Source organism: Aristolochia californica, unplaced genomic scaffold (assembly GCF_029961685.1).
Source record: "Aristolochia californica isolate CCGP_79_NKW_82.1479 unplaced genomic scaffold, dmAriCali1.0.hap1 SCAF_4, whole genome shotgun sequence".
Lineage (NCBI taxonomy): Eukaryota > Viridiplantae > Streptophyta > Magnoliopsida > Piperales > Aristolochiaceae > Aristolochia > Aristolochia californica.
In genome coordinates this window covers 1,289,980-1,311,066 of record NW_027182103.1, presented here as the reverse complement: position 1 = coordinate 1,311,066, position 21,087 = coordinate 1,289,980, and the positions used below count along the sequence as shown (strand labels likewise).

Sequence of the window (21,087 nt, the reverse complement as noted above, 5' to 3'; positions counted from 1 at the left end):
TCCCAGCCCAGAAGCTATTTGGTTTTGTCGAAAATGCGTTTGTCGAGACTTCCGTTCGGCATGTAATCGTAAACCAGCATCAGCTCGTACCCTTTTCTGCACCAGCCTCGCATTTGAACCAGGTTTTTGTGCTGTAGCCTCCCCATGCTGGATATTTCCGCCATGAACTCTCTCATTCCCTGCTTCGAGTGATGAGAGTGCATTTCACGGCGATCTCCGCATTGCTGCTGCTGGCTAGGACTCCTTTATAGAGGTCCCCGTATCCCAGCTGCTGCTCTTTCGAGAATCCCATGGTGGCTTCCGAGAGCTGCTCGTAGGAGAACCGGTGTGGCCAGTATTCCAGAAAGAATTTGTTCTAGCTGACGAATCCTCCCCAGATTTCTATTTGTTTTTTTCTTCTTAAATATTTATTGGTAATCGTCGTTGTCATCAGTTATTTCTATGAGATGAACTTCTGAACCAGTTGGATTTATTCTTCTGTAAGTTCGGTGGAAGTCCATAAACACGGAGAAAAGTGGATATTTGGTTAAATCTCCACTTTTGGTAAGAAAGTTGCAGGAACTCCCAAATGAAGAACCACTTATAAATCGTGAAATTCACCTCTGCCACTTCTTACAGAGAATTGATAAACCAACTTTGGCCTTTCGTTTCCCTATGGCAGCTGCTCTTACTTTTCGAAAGAATCACTATTTATTTATATCATTATCACTCACAGGTACATGGCGCATAACTTCTCGTTTTCGCTGACATTCTCTGTGGTTCTGGGTGGGAAGTTGCAGCTGCTTACAGAAATTCTCCATTGATTAGCAGTTTCCGCAATAAGATTGATTCGACACAGAGACAAAAGTTGGCTTTATATGGGCGTCTTGTGCAGGTCAAGATAAATGGCTTCATTTGATCTACTAGATGACGATCTTAACCCAAGGATCGGCAGCGTCATCGTAACAGATTAATTATACAGCAGTAGATGGGAAAAAAAAGTAATGGGGAAGTCTTCAATCCACCATTTCTACCGCAGATAAAAAGCTCATCATCTACAAATCCAGGTGCAGTACTAATGGAGCAAGCCCAAGCAGGCAGGCTCATCGAATGAATTCATGGTGAAGTCTCTTCTACAGAATCTAAACTGGGTTTCCACCCCAAAGACTTCAACATTTTTGCCTTCTTAATAGGAGGTGTAAAGGCCTTGTCAGGATTTCTGTTTCGATCCGTGATCCATTTAGTCCATTTATCTTTGGAAATAAAGAAATCCTTTGCAGAAAAGAATTCATCAGAGGTATCAGACCCTGTGCCAGCTGCAACAGACTCGACTTTTGCAGCAACCTGCAACGTCCCCGAGTTTCTCTGTTTCAGTTTCATCACTGTAGCTATGGGGACAAGATAGAATTTCTGACCTGGTAAGAGCACTTCTTTCGGCTCCAAAATCGATTCCTCCGGTCGTCTGAAAACTTCTGGTCGGGTAACGCACATCCCAGGGTACCTCTCCAACACCTCAGCTGCTGTCACAGCGCGTCGATACGATTCCACCAGCCCACCAGCTAGAATAATTCTCACACACAAACCTTTGCATTCTGAACTGAAAGCATCCGTCTGAACTGAACTGAAGCAATCCAAAGAGACAGACCCATGTCCCTGATCTATCTTTCTGGAATTCCTCCGGTAGTACCAAGCTGCACCCAATCCACGAAAGTACCTCCTCCACATGGCCGCAGCTCGATCTCTTCTTCCAATCAGGTCACTGGTTTGCGTGAAGCCTTATCCATGTCAATAGCTCCGTTGGCTGCTTTTCATTGTTCATAGTAGCTGGTTTTGTTATGTAGCTCTGGTCATAGGCATGGACGATGAAATCTAGGCGAGCGAGGTTCTTCGTTTCCTTCGCCTCCACAAGATCCCGATCCCTCGAAAAACAACTAAACAACGCTGGAATTTGAGTGAAAGTTGCGTGACCTGTAGCTTCGTCTCTATTGAAAAAGCAGCAGATTTGTAATCCAGTATTCAAGTATACTCTACTGGAGTTTCGCAGAAATTTGGTCATCTTGACCAAGAGTTGGAAGTTGCATCTTCTTCACTAATGTGATTATTCAACTGACTCCTTGAGTGACACGAAATCTCTCAAGTTGCAGAGAGAAGAAAACGATGAGAACAAGGAGACGCTGAAACGAGTAACATCAATACAGTTCAAAATATCCAAACTGATAATTGATGAAGTTGTGATCTCGGCATCAAAACATGGTATGAGCATGTTCTTCCAGTCTATAATCTCTGTATTGCATGCTAGATTCGTCTGAGTTCATGAAAGTTAATTGCAGCGAGATCTAACTGGCTTATCATTTCAAAGTCACATAGTTGCTTAGATGACCATATTCAAATAAACAAAGGCGACATAAAACACAGGCAGAAAGTAACAAAGCTCTGAATATTTACGTCCATTTTAAAGCCCTGAATCATGATCAATGATAGATGCTTCTTTTTCCTTATTTCTAATGAATTTATCAATATGACAATCAGAATAGCAATCTGTGAGTAGTATTTTTTGACATTAACAAGAACTTGCAACAGTGCAATTTTTAGTATTCAAATATAATGAGGAAGGCTCGAAAAGACAGAACTATGCTTAAAATATAAAGCACTGGCTTCATCTCCCATCTCATGACCTGTAAAGCAAATCATGGACTGAACTGAAGAACCAACAACTCACTTGCAGATCATGCTGATAATCACATGATGGAAACAACTCTAAACCACAAGTGTCAGAAATTTTTGAACCAAACAAAATCAACACACCAAGGGACCAGAAAAGTACATTTGCTAAACATCAAATTAGACAAACTAAAAAGTGGTGATCATCAAGAATTATTCTCTCATGTATGTCCCTTATTACTAACCTTAAGATGAAAGCCATACCAAAACAGTCATGCATGATAGGTTAAACTACAGCTTTGATATCACATGAAAGAGAGTAGATAGCAACTCTTTTTTTGGGACTGCCCAACTGTAAATAATGAGATTATGATGAACATGGGAATTGATGGAGGAAAGCAAGTAAAGCCAGAGGCAGAAATTGTTGTTTAATTGCAAACTGCACAGGTTATCATTATAACATTCCTTCAAAACTACTGTCTACACAATAAAATGAAAATTGGCTGTAAAAATGTTTGGAAAAGTATGTTCCTATTAACTGAACCTACAAATACCATAAAATCAAGAGAGAGAAGAACATGAGAACATGAACTATGCCAATGACATTCAGAATATTTGATGTGCACAAGGAACAGACATATAATCTAAATGCAGCAAACTTAAAAATAGACCCATAAAGCTGAAGAGATTATTGAGCAGTTCCATATACATTCATGTGTAAGGGAAATAGCCCAAATGATGACAAAGTGATTCTTTTATATGGTGCTTACTGCTAACTCTAAATGGCAGACAATATGCTCACAATAAGGAACAATTGAAACAGAACATATGAGAAAAATAGTAACTATGTGGTATTATGAAAAAGCTGATAGCACACATAAACTATTATCTACAAAACATGAATTGAACCTGTAAAAACTAACCAGTAGAGACACAGCCTGACATCCATATTGGTTCACTTACAGATCACACTAAATTGAGTTATAGAGGATGACCAACCACCAAGGCACTACCGCACTTTTAGCTCAACGAAGTTAAAGACTAAGGAATAGAGCATGCAAACAGCCCATCTGAAGATTGCAATACCCAAAGAAATCCTGCTACCTGAGTAGCACAAACCATGTTGCAGTAACTAAACAAAATGAAAATCGCCTGATCAATTTAAGGACCAAAACAGTACTTCCAAATTCCAGCAAGCACTTGGCACCATTTTTTTTCCCTTGATAAAATCAAGTAGCTGTTATGGTTCACTAAGTATTGATCACTGTGCATTAAAGATAGAGTTACCCAACACAGTTCTATTATCCACAACACCCAATGTGAGACAATACAACCCTGCAAAATATTGCCATTATCCTCAGATTCGTAGAAGAAACTTCGGTACCAGCTTACACTGCATGCCAGTTAGTGTAGAATGCACCTACAGCTATACAACATACTAATAAGAGGAAACATTTCGGAAAAAAAATTAAATAAAGGTTCCCAATGACAAGACATCTCATTTTATCATTACAGGAAACATTGGTGACCTAAATTGCAATGACCAAAACATCTGAGGCAACAAAAACAGGTAAAGAATCAGTTACAACCATCCCCAGGTTTGCCAGCCTAACTAAAATGCTAAAACCACTTACAAGCAAAAAAAAAAAGGATGGAAAATTTTCAACAATATACGTTTTGTGATGCAAGGAATGGATTGTGAACCTGAAGTTTCAGTCCTCACAGACAATTGTGGATACCAATTTGAAATAACAGTTCATTCAATAATAGACTGGATGACTCCTGCCCCAACAGTCTTTCCTCCTTCTCTGATAGCAAACCTCATCCCCTGCTCACAAGCTACAGGCATGATAAGCTCCACAACCATCTTAACCCGATCGCCGGGCATAACCATCTTAGATTCCTCATCCTTATCGTTCATAATAGATGCCACCCGACCTGTGACATCAGTGGTTCTCATGTAGAATTGAGGTCGGTAGCCGGAGAAGAAAGGAGAGTGTCTTCCCCCCTCCTCTTTCTTCAGCACATAGACAACGGCAACAAACTTGGTGTGGGGAGTGATGGTTCCTGGTTTGGCCAAGACCATCCCTCTTTGGATATCAGCCTTTTGGACACCCCTGAGAAGAAGACCGACATTGTCCCCAGCCAGGGCCTCATCAAGAATCTTCTGAAACATCTCAACCCCGGTGACAGTGGTGTTGCGAGTTTCCCTCAAGCCCACAATCTCCACGGTTTCTCCAACCTTAACCGTCCCACGCTCGACTCTACCCGTGGCGACAGTCCCACGACCAGTAATGGAGAAGACATCTTCAACGGCGAGTAAGAAGGGGAGATCAGTCTGTCGTTGGGGGATGGGGATATAACTGTCAACGGCATCCATTAGCTCGTAAATCTTATCCACCCACTGGTTTTCCCCTCGCTTAATTGCAGGGTTGCCCATTAACGCCTCGAGGGCCAAAAGAGCCGAGCCGGAGATAATGGGGATATCATCTCCGGGGAATTCGTACGAGGAAAGGAGATCCCGAACCTCAAGATCGACAAGCTGGAGAAGTTCCTCGTCATCCACCTGATCCTGCTTGTTCAAGAAGACCACCATGTTGGGAACACCGACCTGCTTAGCAAGCAGAATGTGCTCTTTCGTCTGCGGCATAGGGCCATCGGCGCCGGAGACGACAAGGATAGCACCGTCCATCTGGGCAGCACCGGTGATCATATTCTTGACATAATCGGCGTGACCCGGACAGTCGACATGAGCGTAGTGGCGGTTCTCTGTCTCATACTCCACAGTAGCCGTATTTATAGTGATACCGCGGGCACGCTCCTCTGGGGCGGCGTCAATTTCGTCATATTTCTTGGGAGCACTGTTACCCATTGAAGCAAGAGCCATGGTGAGGGCGGCGGTGAGAGTGGTCTTCCCATGGTCGACGTGGCCGATGGTCCCGATGTTAACATGGGGCTTCTTCCTCTCGAACTTGCCGCGAGCCGCCCGGACGGTAAGCCCGGTGCGCTGCCTGCCGGCAGTTCGGGTAGAAGGGGTAACCCACCAATTGGACGGGGATGAGTTGGTGAAGGAAGAAGCAGAGGAGAGAAGAGAAGCGGAGGATTTCTTCACGGGTACTGCTCCGGGTCTGCTGTTACCACCACCCGCCGAAGTTCTGGCGGTGGAGAAGAAGACGACGCTGGAGGAAGCTGAGGCTGCTCCGGCAATAGCCATGGATTAAGGAAGGGAAACGGAAAGAGGGGAAAATGGAAATTGGGTCACTGCTCCAGGGAGAGGAAAGAGAGCAGAAGGGAGAGTGCAGGGAGTGGATTCGAGGGTTTATCTTATCTTCATCAGAGGGATCGAGGCCGAGGACCTCATATCTGCTTTCTGCCAGAAAATAAATTTAAAAATATATTTGACAAATTTTATTTTATACGATAATGGGTTTTCTTCTGTTGTAAATCACCATTTATGAATTTACGATTTCTTTAAATTATTTATTTAATTTTCATTTAATCTATTAAAATTTGATTTTTTTTTGAAAATTTATTCGGCACAGGAGAGGGAATGAGAATGGAGAAAGAAGAGGATGGGCTGTGGGCCACAATTGCAGTAGTTTGTGGGTGAAACAGGGGCTGCGTGGTGATACAGACAATCACTGGACTGGTTAAGGTCTTGGTGAGCTCCAATTGAAGCTTGTGGTTTCTAATCTTTGGATATATTTAGGGTTGATTTTAATTTTTTAATACATATTTTTCTAAAAACTATATAAAATCTAATGAAATTATATAAAATCTAAATAAAAATAAAATTCAAAAAAAATGTTCATGAAAAATGTGATAATGATCAAATTCTCCAAAGAAAAAGCTTGTCCTGTTACAGAAATAAAATCAAGGAGAACCCAAGCAGAGAAGATGAGAATTGCTAGTTAAGAAGGTGAGGATGAGCATCCGAAGGTGCAAGCTTTTCAATGGTGCACTTCCAACATTCCATGTCAATGAAATAAATGAAGAGATTACTAGGTTCAAACACAAACACGAAGGAGCACTAAAAACCAAAACAGTCTGTTTACCTGTAGACATGCAGGAAGAGTTCTTAAATAAAATAGCACACATGACTTTCTTCTGCAGTTGAGAAAGGCAGAAAGACATGTTATTTTTCTGTTGTGGAATTGACCATTCAAACACCATTTCAGGGTGTAAGTTCTTGACAAAAAAAACCTGGAGATGAGGATAGTATCAATCACTGTAATTAGATCGAATTCCAAACAAGTATCAGGAAAAAAAAATGGCAGTGAAAAGTAAATTTGATGCTCTAAGAAAGACAAGCCTCCAGTCGAATCAGACTTTCAAATAGCTTTAACCTCTCACAGATGCTTTGAAGGAACACAAATTACCCAATAGATCCAAGAATTTCTTAAAAGCTTAAGAAGCACAAATTACTCAATGAATCAAAGATATTCTTGAAAATAATTGAAAGGTAACGTGACAAAGTACACCTAATGTTCCTATGAGTCATTCAGGATGCAAAAATTGCTCAAAAATTGTAACAAATTAACAAATACCTATTCGTGGGCATTGGGGGGGGAGGAATATTAGGGGTGTTACAATGAGGATTCTGTACAATATACTCACCTACTCGTGGGCATTTATCTAAAATATAAACAAAAGAATGAGTAGAACCTCCTTCAAGCCTTCAACAGATGTGCAGAACTTACTTTTGGAACTATACAACATGTCAGTATTGCTTCATAGTTCTGATGATGTCAGGTCAGCTGATCACTCTTTCCAGTCCTTCAGTAGAATTTTCTGTATTTTGTACCAATATTATGAAAATATTTCAGCAAATCGGTTACCAAATATTCCACATAATATTAACTCAAGGTTCCTCTGAGTCTTCCAAAAATTTGTATTCTCTTTAGTAGAGATGATTGGGCAAGAAAGAACATGTCATGTAAGGATCAATCTCCAGACTACAACAAGCTATCTACAAGTCAGGGAACTTCAATCTGCACATATTTACAACATCCATCTGAAGTTCTGGAGAGAGTTCTTTCAAAAGATCAGCTACAATAATGGCATGTTTTCTTCTTAATTCAATGAACTCCTTTTGGTGCTCAGATAGAACATGTTCTAGTTTTTCTACAACAGCTTTTACTTTCTCTATGTCACTTTCCTTTAACTGCTTATAGAACTCATTTTGATCTATACCAATTAAACCCATTTCATGACAAAGTGAAGCATCTTCACCATTCTGATAATCTACTAGATCTTTGTTACTGTCAGGAGAAGTACTAGAAACTCTGTTTAAATTCTGGTCCATCTCCAAAGATAAGCTTGCTTGAGCTTGATTATGTGGGGACCCATCACCCACCCCTTTGGGCGAATCAGACCAATAGACACGACCAGATGGAAGCCTTTCTATTACAAATCCACCTGAATTATTATGGTCAAACTCGTGTGTCAATGCAGAAAGTTCATCGTTACTTTCTGAGTCAACTTTATCTGTAACTGGTGTGTCATCACCATGGTTATCATCAAAAGCATCTCCTGGAATCCATTCAGGAACTAAAGCTTGTATTTCTGAATCAATCATACAAGCAATGGTTGTAACATCTTGATCTGTAAGATCCAATTCAGCAACCATTTCACTGGCAACACTTATTGCAGTGTCTGCTCCTATATCGAATGGAAAGTGGATATTGCGAAGGTGACCTGTCGGCATAGGAGAAAAGGGTCACAAAAAGAAAATGTTAAAATTAAGCTCAATTAAGAATGAATATAAGAAATGACCTGTAGAATCAACAATCCGAAGCTTCAAGAATATGGTATTGATATCTTTTCTCTGACCTTTCACAATAAAACCTCGACTTCCTGTTGGTGAGCTATCTTTTGTACCCATAAATATGCAACTTGACTCTGAATGGCTATTACAATAATCTGCATCAATGGCTTATGAGTACCAGAACTAGCATGATATCATCTTGTTGAATTTCTTCCAATAGAAAACTCATTTAACTATTACCTGAATTAGAAGGATTTGACTGCAAATATTGGGTGACACTTTCATCTCCATCGTCTGATTGTAGAAAAGGATCCATGAGTAATTCTTTCGCAGACAATCTATCAGAAGCATCAGCAATACATTTCTCTATAAATCTTCTAACCCCAGGATCCTTCACTTTTCCCAATGACAATGGCTTTATGCCCTAGACAAAAGCACAAAGCAACAATATATTCAAAAAAGGCCATAAAAGCATTTATGACTTATACCCAACACTTCACCAAAAACTAATAAACAGATAATGACATCAATCTTTGAAATTAAAAGAATAAAATTTGTTAGTTCATTGGAATCAGCTTGGCAATGTAAAAACAAGATACCAAAACCTTAACTCTTTAGATGAAACGGTAAAAAAATGAAGGAAAGAAGAAAATAGTTGTTGACTCTCCTGATCCTATAGAAAGTATATACTCCATTATTTCCCTAGCCAACTAAGTGCAGTCCAATTGAATGTACTAAATAGAAATCAAGCTTGAAATTGTTCTTATTCTTTCCTACATTTAATTCTTTCTATTTCAACATTTTACATTAATTTGCTTTATTTATTGACTCTAAAAATGTTATTTCCCAGGAGAAACTGTTCTAAAATGGATCTCTTTCAACAAAGAACTACTTTTCCTACGGAAGGGCATTCAAGACAGCCTTTGCACTTCCTGAGGTACCTAAATGGTTTCTTATTTTGAAGCATTAGCAAAACAAGCAGGACAAAGTGTGTTATTACAAATATTATATTATGTTAGAGGGTTCTTCTTGTAAGTTAGAGGATTCCTTTTTTTTTCGTTTCGAAGCAAAATCCTCTAACATAACACAATATTCTAAACTTTGTCCTTCTTGCTTTCCTAATGCTTTAAAATAGGAACAAAACCCTCAGTAAGTTCAAAGGTTGAATCGAAAGCTCTTCAGCAGGACAAGTAGTAGTTTGTTGGAAGGGCTCCCTTCTTCTTAAAGTATCTCTCTATAATTTTAGTCTTCATAGTACAGGAACCCTATGGTAAACACAACACCAAAGAGCCAACTTTTGACAAAAGCACTGCTCACAGTAGATAAAAGATAAACATTATGAAAATATTCCATGAAAAAATCCAGAACTAGGATAGATTAAAAAATGTGTTTGGACAAGTCCTCCGCTTTCTTAATTTGTCCTATCAAATACAAAGGTAAACCTTCAAATATCACCAACATTCTCATAAAGGTTTTTCACCTTGATATAGCAAGAAGCATGTTATAGAGTTGTAAACCACCAGTCTACAATAACATGGGGAGTTGTTGTTACAGTCTGTCAAAACTATCAAACTTTTTATCTCAAAGCCGCATCAGTCCAAGCTAAAAGTAAACCATTAGTAAAGTTTCCCTGATGACATGCTTATTTTTTTTTTCCTTTTTTCCTCTTGTACAAATCCAATCGCCTCAAAGTTCTAAAGAAACTCGTTGTATTTTCAAACTAATAAATGTCTAGAAGGTTCCACTAAATTTTTTAAATTTTTAATCAAATTAAATATTTTTATAATGATTAGATATATTTTCACAAATTATTATATCAAGCAAGCATAGAAGGTGATCAAAACGTCTTCATATGGTTCAATTGATATTAGTTCAAATCTTCACTCAAGCACTTTTGAAATTTTAGTTTTGATATTTAAAATCAATAAAAAAGAAAAAGAAAAAACAAACTAAAAAGTTTGGCTACGGATCGAATAGGGCTGCAACATGTTCTTTGAACCCCCTTATCCCTCTCTCCACTTACCTTCCCTAGTTTAGGTTGCAATATTCAGTTTGTTGCCTTTTGGTTTGCTGCTTCATCTCCATATTTCTTTTTTTATTTTCTCCCTTGTTTGAAACAAAATTTCTTGCCATTGGGGACAAGAAAAATCAAAACTAAGTGATACATTAATCAACTGAGCAGATTGGTTCATCAGTCAATTTGACATAGCTGGCATTCGGTTGGTTTTCAACAAAACAGTTCTAAACAGTGTAAGAACAGGAAAAGACTTTTTTTTGTTCTAGTTCAACTCAACAGAGATTGAACCTGCAGGTTTGGCATAGCTTATAAAAACAGAATTTGGGTCATGCTATCAAGTGTCATCATCCTCAGATGATCCTCTCTAACTGTGCTATTTTAAATCTTACAAGTAATTTCTTTGTATTGAGCTTGGGCCTGAGGCTCAGCAGTTAAGAAACCCTCCTCTAAATCCTTAGAAAATAGAATCTAGTCCCAGATTTTACCAAAAAAGGGATACAACTGAAAAACAAAAAAAAAAGGGAAATAACTATTATGGGCTTCCCTAGTCAAGTGTCTTCAAACCATAATAATCAGGTCTTATGACGTTCTTCAGACAATGGGAATCTAGTGTCATTATAAGGATTCTTTGTTTTGAAACAAAAAAAAAATCGTTATAAGGATTCTATTACAATATCTGTAATTTTCTCTAATTTTTTACATGGTTCTAGGCAATCTTTTTAAATAGGTAAAGTCACCAAGTCTGGTCAACATTACTACCCTTAGATGTCTAAAATAAACATGAATCAGTTAATTCTAAAAGTAGATATAAATTAGTGGGTACAACATTAATATACATCAAGTACAACTAATAACACAGGTCTATTTTCATATTTTTTAACATATAAAATCATTTAAATTCTTTTAACCACATAATAATTATAAAATATTTTTGTTTACAAAGAAAATTAAAAGTATCTAACATAATACAACAAAATTTCTTAAATCCTTTTCAATAAAAATATTTTATAGTGCTATATAAAATACGAAGTGGTTAACTAAATACTAGCTCGTTAGAAGGTAAAACATTTATGTCTACATTTGACTTACATTTGTACCGAAAACAGAGTTAAACAAACAAAAAGAGCCAAGTACAGAAAGTCTTTGTGCATAACAAAGAATATATAACTTTCAAATAGTAATGACAAAGGTGATCCTACTGTAACGGTGGCTTACTAATTTTTATTTTATTCAACGTCAAGTCCCATTCATGGCATTTGTGTGGACGAGATTCTATTCCATGCTTCTGCAAAAGAGACTTGGTTGATCAGGTCAGCTAGGTTCTGGTTGAACCATTCACCTGCTAGGTCTTCTAGGTATGAAAACAGCAGTTTAATTGCAGACTAAACCAGGTTCGCCCTCCAGGTAAATCCAAGGTCAACATGTGCCTTCTAACAGTGATAAAACCAGGAAATTGGAGAGATACTTGATAAATGGCAAGACAAATCTGGCTTTGCTTTAGAAGGGGCATGCATTAACTATTGCACAGCTAAGAAGAAAGTTTTCTTCAGGTACTCCATCACAATTTGCACCAAATAAAGCTAAGATAGCCAACAAGTCCTTTGCCGTGGAGACCTTTCGATGGCACAGATACCAACCATCAGCGGAAAAGAATTCTTCAATGCACAGGCAGGGAGAAATACCATAAAAAGGAGTAAAAATTTTACTCCCATATTCTGGAAAGTCTGAGTTTAGCTATAGCAGTCTATGAACAAATAAAGAAAAAGAAAAGTTTGTTCTTAGATTTGTTTCTGTGCATTACTTCAAACACATCAAAGAATTTAAAACCTTCCAATTCAAAATTCGTAATCTCCTCAAAGAATATCATCAATCTCCTCAAAGATGTGAAGAAGTGGTATTTATTATTTATTTGAAATGGTTGATAACTTCTACACATTGAACTTTAATACAACTCCATTAGAATATAGTCATGCCTGATTTTTCATCTTCTCCTTGTAATCAACTTTTTAGATGTTAAATTGAATTTGGAAGCCATGTTCAAGGGTGTAACAAGACAAATATGGTTACTCCAACATGGAAGATTTCAAGTCAAACAGTAATACAGAACGGAGCAAATCCCAGGAAGATGTAAAAAAATAAAGACAAAAAACAAATGCACATACGAAAATAAGAACAAATCAAGGATAGTAAAACCTCACCGATGTCACTTTTTTAAATATTTGAGCAGCATTGGCACATTCCACATATGGGTACTCAAATGTCACCAATTCCAATAAGCACATCCCAAAAGCATAGATATCGACCAACTCATTGTACTCCTCCTCATAAAGTTCTGGTGCCATGAACTCTGGGGTTCCTACAATTATAATTCAAATTGATATATGAATCATCCATATGAGTTTAGTAGCCTTTAAAGTTCACTAAACTAATACACCAACTACCAATGACACTATGAGCCGATTGGGCCTGGCGAAGGATGGCTGCCAGTCCAAGATCTCCAATCTTCACTTCACCCTGATTTCCATTAACAAATATGTTATCACACTTCAAGTCCCTATGTATAACTGGTGGGTCATGGCTGTGAAGATAAAAAAGTCCCTGCAGGATTTGTCTTGACCAATTCTTCAAAGCTCTTAAATCCACGCGCTTATGTTTCTTTCGGTACCTAGAAAAAATTAGCCAATAAAACTTCTCCTACAGAGAGAGAAAGACTGGAGACATTGCCAGGATGACAAATTAGAGAAATAACTGTAAGAAGATGACTTACTGGCGCAATGTCCCAGAAGTGAAAATTTCAGTGATGATGTTGATGTTATCATTATTCGTATCAACCCAGGAGTGGTAAAACTTAATAATGTTTTTATGCTTCAGAGTCTTCAACAAATGAACTTCAGAATAAAGGCGGTCCAAGTCAACAGAATTCCGCAAGACATCAGATACCTTCACCTGGTTCCAAGCAACTTCTATTCCTTCCAGTTCATCAAATGCTCTATGGCTGGAAATTTTTAGATAAGTGAAGGAAACATAAAGGTCTACGAGAAGGGCAATTTCAAACGTTTTTATACTTTTTAATCCACACCTTTTTGAACTCTTCTTCCAATCATTATTTAATCAATTCAGATAAAAATAGTACAAAGCTTTCCAAGGATACACTGTTTTGAATGCCCCTTTTCCTAACACCTCCCGATACTGCAAAACAAGCAAGTAAAAAAGGGGAAAAAATGAAATTGAATATTCCATTATCAAATGTAAGATGCATTAGTTGAAACATAAACCTACCAAACAAAGAGAGAGTTAGGAATCAAAATCAACGAAGAAATATTAGTTATTGCAACACATGCCCACATCACCACCTATCATAATTCATGCAGAATACGTACAGCACAACAGAAAAAGAAAAAAACGGAGATCGAAATTCCAAACATAACATCCCTTCAAAAAAAAAAAAAAAAAAAAATCAATTAGCATCACATTCCATAATTTATATCATTAAACGCAATATCAGGGACAAAAATTCAAGAAAAAAAAAGAAAACTACTAACACGTCCATATCGACCGGATGGATCGAACTCAACTAGTTCCGAATCTGCATCTTCTGGGACGTGCTCGGGTCTGGCTTCTCCAGACATTATATAAACCAATCAAATGAGAAAAAGTCCAATGCTCGAAACCCTTAGCCAATCAACCTAAGACGAACTCCCTTTCACTTAAAAGGGCGATCTGGGAAGTCACGGGAGAATTCTAGTCCTATTGACGAGGGAACATAGACTTCACGGCACTGACTCTCAAATTCGTCGAGGTTCCACTGTTCCAGAGGAGAATCAAATCACAACGTGGGAAATGAATGAGAGAGATAGCGCGAGCGAGAGACGGGAAAGAAGACGGGTGGAGCGAGGGAGGAGGGAGAGTTTCCAGTTCGTTGGGCTGACCGATCTGCGCGGATTGACGAGCCCGGGTTACTTTTGTCGCATTTTCTCTTTTAATTATGAAGAGAGCCGAATCTGGATCGGGTCAAAACTAAACCGGAATGATACATTTGTCAGACGCTGACGTTTGAAATTTTGACGGATGTAATTTAAGGTCAACGATAATGACGCGATTAATAATTTGGTCTAGCCGTTCTGCCCTCGGACCCATTTCAACGTGAACCCGGTCTAGCATGTACCCTTACCATAAATAGGTTAACTCACTCACACCCACTATTATTCTCACACAAATGACTCAATTCTATAACCTTAAAACCCACTAATCTAAACTTGATATTTAATAATATTTTGTATAGCTGAAAAAATTCTTATTATCTTTGTGGTTTTTACAACTAATTGTAGCTCTTAGTTACTATTAAACCTAATATTTTATTTTTAATTCTTTGTGAGAGTTATGATTTTTGTTTCGAACGAATCTTCGTTTAACCTAGTTGATCCAAACTATCGAAAATTACGTAATTCATTTCATCCCTTGTAGATCTTTTTCTTTACATAATTCTATGGATCATATAGCTCTGAAGATAAAATTTAGATCTTGTAGAAAAATATTTTAAAGTATTTTCTTATAAAAACTTATATTAATTAAATTTGATTTTTTTCTTATTCTACGTGTTTTAATTTTTTTTGTTATTTTCTTGTCTTTTAAGCATGCATTGTGGATATCAATATTATATTTTTATTTTTAGATTTTATAATAAAAATGAAAAAATCTTATTGAAAAATATTTAATAATAAAAATAATATTGCTATTATAAGAACTTACAATAAAATGTTGTAAATATCATAAATCTTCAACTAAATAACTTTATATAGTCCCCATTTTGCTAGAGTTTAAAGTTATTGATTTAACCTTGAAGACATGGTACACATGTACATGTATAAATAAAGCAAACCATCAATGTGCTCTAACCTAGTTTAGGGTCACGAAAATCATAGTGTTTAAGGCGATTCCGACTCTCCGACCTAACACATATTAGGAATTAGATGCCCTAATTCTAAACTGACGAGAGCAATAATAGTAATCGTGGAATAAATAAAAAATAAACATGAAAATTTAATAAAATTTATACAGGTTCGCCTCAAGGTGAGATTATATCCTGTCTTTTACCATTGCAGTAATCCACTATAAAAATGAAATAATTTATTAGAGAAATCACAAACACTTTTCTTTAATCTCTCTCTGGTTGCAACTCCAACTCCTTCTTGATGATGATGAAACCCTAACAACAGCGCCCCCAAATATAAAGAAAAAATTAAGGCATCTGGATTACAAGTGTGAAATCCCTAAACTATGGACCCGCTCAAAGGCTCCGCCCCCCTTCCAACCCCCACGACAACCTTACCACGAAGGTCGATCCACGATAGAGTGTAAAGTGTTAATTAGGCTCCACAATTTAACAACGTAACCCGCTTCTTCTCAAATCTCAGTGAACCTACTCCCTCTCGAATCCAAGTTGACTTCTTGAAATCACAGATCGGAATACCATGCCTTCTAAGGCAATGAGAACTTATCCTCTATTTCAAGGTAAAACCCACATAAGGGCATATTCTCATTTCAGACAACTTCCATAGGGTAGGGCCCCTTCCTTTTGAGTATTTTTGCTCCCTTTTTCATCCTCATAAAAAGAGCCCTTCAATTTGAAAAGTAGACGAAGATGCTTACCTAACAACAAATTTAGAAAGAATCGGAATGAAGAAGTGTCTTGGATTTGACGAAGAATGTCATCTCACCCACCCAAATTAAATCAAACAAAACGGATTTCATGTTACTGTGAACAGTTCTGGATAGTTTCTTCTCTTTCCCAGACAATACAGGAAAGCATCTCAACAGAATTATCAAACCATTGAGAAGCATAATCCATGAGATTAATCCCAATAGTTTTATAACAAAAAGGACATCAAGGTGAACGATTTGCTGAAACTTTTCCGTATAGGCAAGATATCTTGATGATTTTTATAATGTGGAATTGATCCATACCCAGTACTCCAGAGTGAACACAGTAACCTGGCTTTAAATAATTAAATTGGATTAGAGGAATTGGAGTAATATCAAAGACAAGATGAAATCTCAACATGCTAGCCTGTATGAACCTTTTCTGTTTGTTTTTTCTCCTCTGTTAATGAAAGGCAAACAGACAATCAAATCCCCTTTTCTGCTTTATGCAAACAAAGCCAGAGGCAACTCTGTCAAACCTGCTAATCAGAGTAAGGCACAAGCCACCTATTCTTCCTTGGGATAAAGAAACCAGTAAAGAACTTCAAAATCAAAGTCTGCGAAACTGGTTCTATAGGATCCTTCAGCAAACCTTGGGTTTGTTGGAATTCAAAGACTGAATTCTACAATACTGGCAATCTGAGATTATATAAGCTATGCAACCTTCTTAGCTGCTGCTGTAATTGGTGCTTACAACCAAAATTTGAAACTTCATTTAAGAAATGGATGGCTCCCGGCTTGCAAATTTATTATTTCACATGTTCAAGTGGGGGAACAATAATTGATGCAGGAGGGCATGCTGTCATTGATGAAAACAGTTCAGGATCAAAGTGTTGGGTAGAAGAGTCAGAAACTGAACTTGATTGCGCTGAGTCCATGAAACAGAGTTAAAAAAAAATTCTGCTTTGAATAACTTTTTAGTTCTGGTACTGAAAAACTTTAAGGGGTTGTAAAATATTGATTCATTAATTTTTCTTTTTAAAAATAAAGCTTTGAAGAGGAATAGTAGGAAGAACATCAAACAAGAACTTTATGATAACTCTGGATGGAAAAGTTCAATAGAAAGTGATAGGAATAGGAGAGGTTTATCATCTAAAATAAATTCATGTGCTGCTGAATTTGGATGGCTGGCCAAGAAACTTAAGATGTGCTACTGGATACTCTTTTGACAATCCTGTGTGTAGTATCAAAACCCCAAAAAGCAAATGTCCAAAGAGAAAATATTAAAAGCCCCGCTAAAATAATGAATCAGATCAGTATTTATCATAAAGAAAGAACCAGAAGCAATCAAATGATACAATACGGAGTCAACAGAAGACACCTACCAAAGTTTGTAAGAATATATGAATAAATTAGTCCAAAAATAAGAACAAAATTTCCACTATAAAAAGAGCTTGGGAACGCCACTCAGATATCTATATTCAACAGTGATCGGAGGATGATCATGCCATAACAGAGTGATGCACACCAGTTTTGATCAAGCTGGCAAGAAATCCCCAGCAAGCACATCCGCAAACAGATGTCCGCCCTCGGAGGGTCCCAACACTCCGTCATTCTACAAATTCACATTCTGATGCCAAAGAGCCCATCACTATGGCTGATTCCTCTCTCTAAAGAATGAGCTAATTTAGTCAGATATATGCATATCCAGTACAACACCAAGTCAACATCCAAAAGAAACCTCTAAGGCTTTCTTATGATTAGCACCGATCCAAGTAAAATGCTTGGGAGCAAAGAAAATCTAGCCACCCTCTCTCTTGCAGTTCCCAGGCAATAGAAATTTGTACTTCTCGGCATATTCTAATAGATATGCAGGCAGATGAACAGCTGAATATGAACGTGGTATCGGACCTAGCTTCCCAATGATTTCCTTGAATGTGTATTCCTCAGGCAGCATATCAAACAGGTCAGCCCCACGGCAGATCACATCCTGGACCCTTGATGGATTGAGATAATGAGAGAATCTCACTCTATCAAAATGACTGTAGGCTTTCATCTTGAAGATGAACTCACTTATATGACGGAAACAGAAGCTACAGTGCCAACCCGAATCAGCCAATATGTCATCTGTTTGGCGATAATGTGCATACCTTGTCTTACCAGGCTTATATCGATGGACTGAAGCTCTCCAGCTCTTATTATCAACAAGAAACTCAAATGAATATAGGTAATTCTGGAGCCGAAGATGGAGGACTTGAGGGATATCATCACACCACCTGAGAAGATTGATCGTGTGTGCACTGGGAATCTCATCCACATCTGACATGATCAACAAGTCATCCTCACCTATTCCTGCTATTCTAAGAAGCTGGTCTAGTGCCACTCTCTGATAAGCTTCCTCCACAAACGGGTTTTCCCTTTTCTTGAATCTTCCTCCAATAGTTCCATAAGTCAGTCTTGGCTCCACAAATTTAAACAGATCCCTGTTGCGGGAAAAAACCAGGGGCTTGGGCAAGCCAGTAAAAGTTGAATTTGATTCAAGAAGAACAAACTGAGTGATATAGGGATACAGTTCGTGCCATCTAATTGTGAGGATATCTACCTCATTGCTGAATAGAACTGCGTCAAAAACCCGTCTGGGACTTTCTCTGATGCCCCACCCATGAAGTTTGCAGAGGGTTTCCATGGAAACATTTTCATGATAATAGTGTGGGATATTGTGGAAAGGCTTTGGAGGAGATTCCCATATCGGCCGAAGAAAATAGGATATTTTCTGGCCATGTAAATATATACCAAGGATGCAAGTGGGAACTATAACGAATAGAAGGATGATGGCTTTTATATCAAAGCCTCTCAAAATGCACCTCAGTCTAGACATACTCAGAGCTGCTCTTGTTGCCTCCTGCAAATTGAAAGTAGAAATTTTCAAATCAGACGCTCGAACTGAACAGATAAAGACAACACAGAAATAAAAAAGTCCGAGTTCCCAAAGCTTAGCATATGATAGCCACGAACCCAAAATCTGAAAAATTATTGAAATAATCTTAAACTTATCCTGCTTAGTGCACGAAAGTACAACGTCAATTTGTTCGTTGAAGTATCAGAGAGACATTAAACAAAATAAATTCAAATTTCAAAATTCAAAATTCAGTGGGTTGTATCAAGATATTAGGAAACTTTTGCTCTTCAGAACAAATATATGCCTCTCGAAGGCCTCTGGTGGGATTCACCAAACAGCTCCAAAAGAAATTTCTTCGTTTTCCAAACACAGTAAAAAAATGAAAATGAAAAAAAAAAACATAAAAGTAAAACTTTAAATTAATGAACCTAGGGTTCGGAAGGGAAAACCTTATGAAATGGACAAAGTAAGGCCTCCCCAATTCATGGGCATTTACACATTAGAGAAGGAACAGAAAGAAAACAAATTTAAAAAACAAAAACAGATCCATGGAAAAGTAAAAAAAAAAAAAAAAAAACACAAAGAACAGTATGGAATAATACCTGACCGCAAACATCATCGCAGATGTCATCGGTCTTCTTCGAGCTATAATACCCTCCTTCTGGCATCATGAAGGACCAAATAACAGAAAGAACTCAAAAACGGAAAAAGACCCAGTCCCACAATGGAAAAATATTCACACAAGGACCAATAACGAGAACGCGGAGAACCCTCTTGCCTGTCCACGACACCTCCTTCCCCCGTTCCGATTTCCAGAACCAGATCCACCACCAAATCAGCAAAAAGGGTTGACCACCCACCACAGAAATTCCGCGCCCGGAGACCAAAAACGGCCGATAACCGATCCAGGTCCTCAGATACACTTCCCTCCAGGACACCCACCAGGCAGGTCGCAACCTAGACCAGAAGAAAAAAAACTATTCCTCTGCTATATCTAATCCCTCCGCTGAAAACCAGAACGAGAAACCCAAATATAGAATAGCCCTGTTTCTCTTCTTCTCTGTATAATGGATGGCAGTTGTTCATGCAGGCTTTGATTCCACAGACCTCCCCTTATATATACACCCCAAAAATCCTCCCCATATCATTTATTAATTCATTTAATTTAGTAAGGAGCCGTTCTTCCTTGTTTTCTTCCAACCCCAAAGCCCAAACACAAATAATTCCCAGACCTCTCAATCCGGCCCCTTGATCCTCCCCTTCCCCTACAGGGGTCCCACTATGAAGCGGCTAGTGGACCCCACACGTCCTTGACTCGTTCAAGGCTTCAAGCTGTCCATTGGGTCTCTCCCTCCATGATTTTCAGTCACAGTCTCATCTCTCCTCCTTTATCACAAAAGACCGTGTAGAATCTCTCTTCTGAAACAGGTCTCTCTCTGCCTGTCTTGTGGTCTCAGTCTCCCCAATACAAACTCTTCGAAAAGAAAGAAAAAGAAGCCCTTTTTTCAGTCTTCTCCCATGGTAAACTACAGAATACTGAAGTTGGTTATCAGAGAGAATATTCTTCAGCTCCATATTCATTCTCCATTGCTGGTAAGCTGCAGTTTAAATTAAGAACAGCACATGCAGAAGGGATAAATAATGCTTTCATCTCTTCAATCTTTTAGATAGCCTTAGATAACAGTTTGTTTACTTTTTTTCTTTTTCTTTTTCAATTATTTGATGGGATGATCCATTATGATGCAGTAGATAGATAATTGTAGATAACGCGATAAGCCTTTTCATCTCTTTTCAAAACTGAAATCGGATATCCAGAATTATTTCCGAAAATCTTGATTTGGGTGTGTAACTAGTGTGTTTTACAGTTGATTACCGCTTCCATCATTGCAAAACATTGATCTTTTCAGTTTCTGGGTTCCATCCCCAAGAATCCCAAAAATTGGATCTCAAACCGTCTTTGGATGAGCTTAGTTTATCCCCAAGAATTCGGATGGAAACACAAACTGGAGTGGAATTGACCATTTCTACAATTTCCAAACTAATGTTGACTTCTTTTGCTTAGAATTATAATTTAATTAAATGGGATATTAAATATTCTTGTGTAAATTATTATAAATAAATAAA

General features: G+C 37.9%; 3 protein-coding genes across 3 annotated transcripts; all 3 read right to left on the bottom strand.

The window, feature by feature from the left end:
• Positions 1-4,126: 4,126 nt before the first annotated feature.
• Positions 4,127-5,974, bottom strand: LOC137964018 (elongation factor Tu, chloroplastic-like). Its single transcript, XM_068811281.1, has one exon. The coding sequence runs from the start codon at positions 5,852-5,854 to the stop codon at positions 4,397-4,399; it is 1,458 nt and encodes a 485-aa protein (XP_068667382.1). The 5' UTR covers positions 5,855-5,974; the 3' UTR covers positions 4,127-4,396.
• Positions 5,975-7,132: 1,158 nt separating this feature from the next.
• Positions 7,133-14,248, bottom strand: LOC137964017 (probable serine/threonine-protein kinase WNK3). The gene is made up of 8 exons (XM_068811280.1): positions 13,967-14,248; positions 13,576-13,613; positions 13,192-13,419; positions 12,866-13,089; positions 12,623-12,780; positions 8,648-8,831; positions 8,416-8,562; positions 7,133-8,337 (listed from the first exon to the last, which is right to left on the bottom strand). The coding sequence occupies exons 1-8, from the start codon at positions 14,051-14,053 to the stop codon at positions 7,610-7,612; spliced, it is 1,794 nt and encodes a 597-aa protein (XP_068667381.1). The 5' UTR covers positions 14,054-14,248; the 3' UTR covers positions 7,133-7,609.
• Positions 14,249-17,365: 3,117 nt separating this feature from the next.
• LOC137962972 (uncharacterized) lies at positions 17,366-20,076 on the bottom strand. Its single transcript, XM_068810128.1, has 2 exons — positions 19,566-20,076; positions 17,366-18,966 (listed from the first exon to the last, which is right to left on the bottom strand). Exons 1-2 carry the CDS (start codon positions 19,632-19,634, stop codon positions 17,866-17,868), a joined length of 1,170 nt encoding a protein of 389 aa, XP_068666229.1. The 5' UTR covers positions 19,635-20,076; the 3' UTR covers positions 17,366-17,865.
• Positions 20,077-21,087: the final 1,011 nt, after the last annotated feature.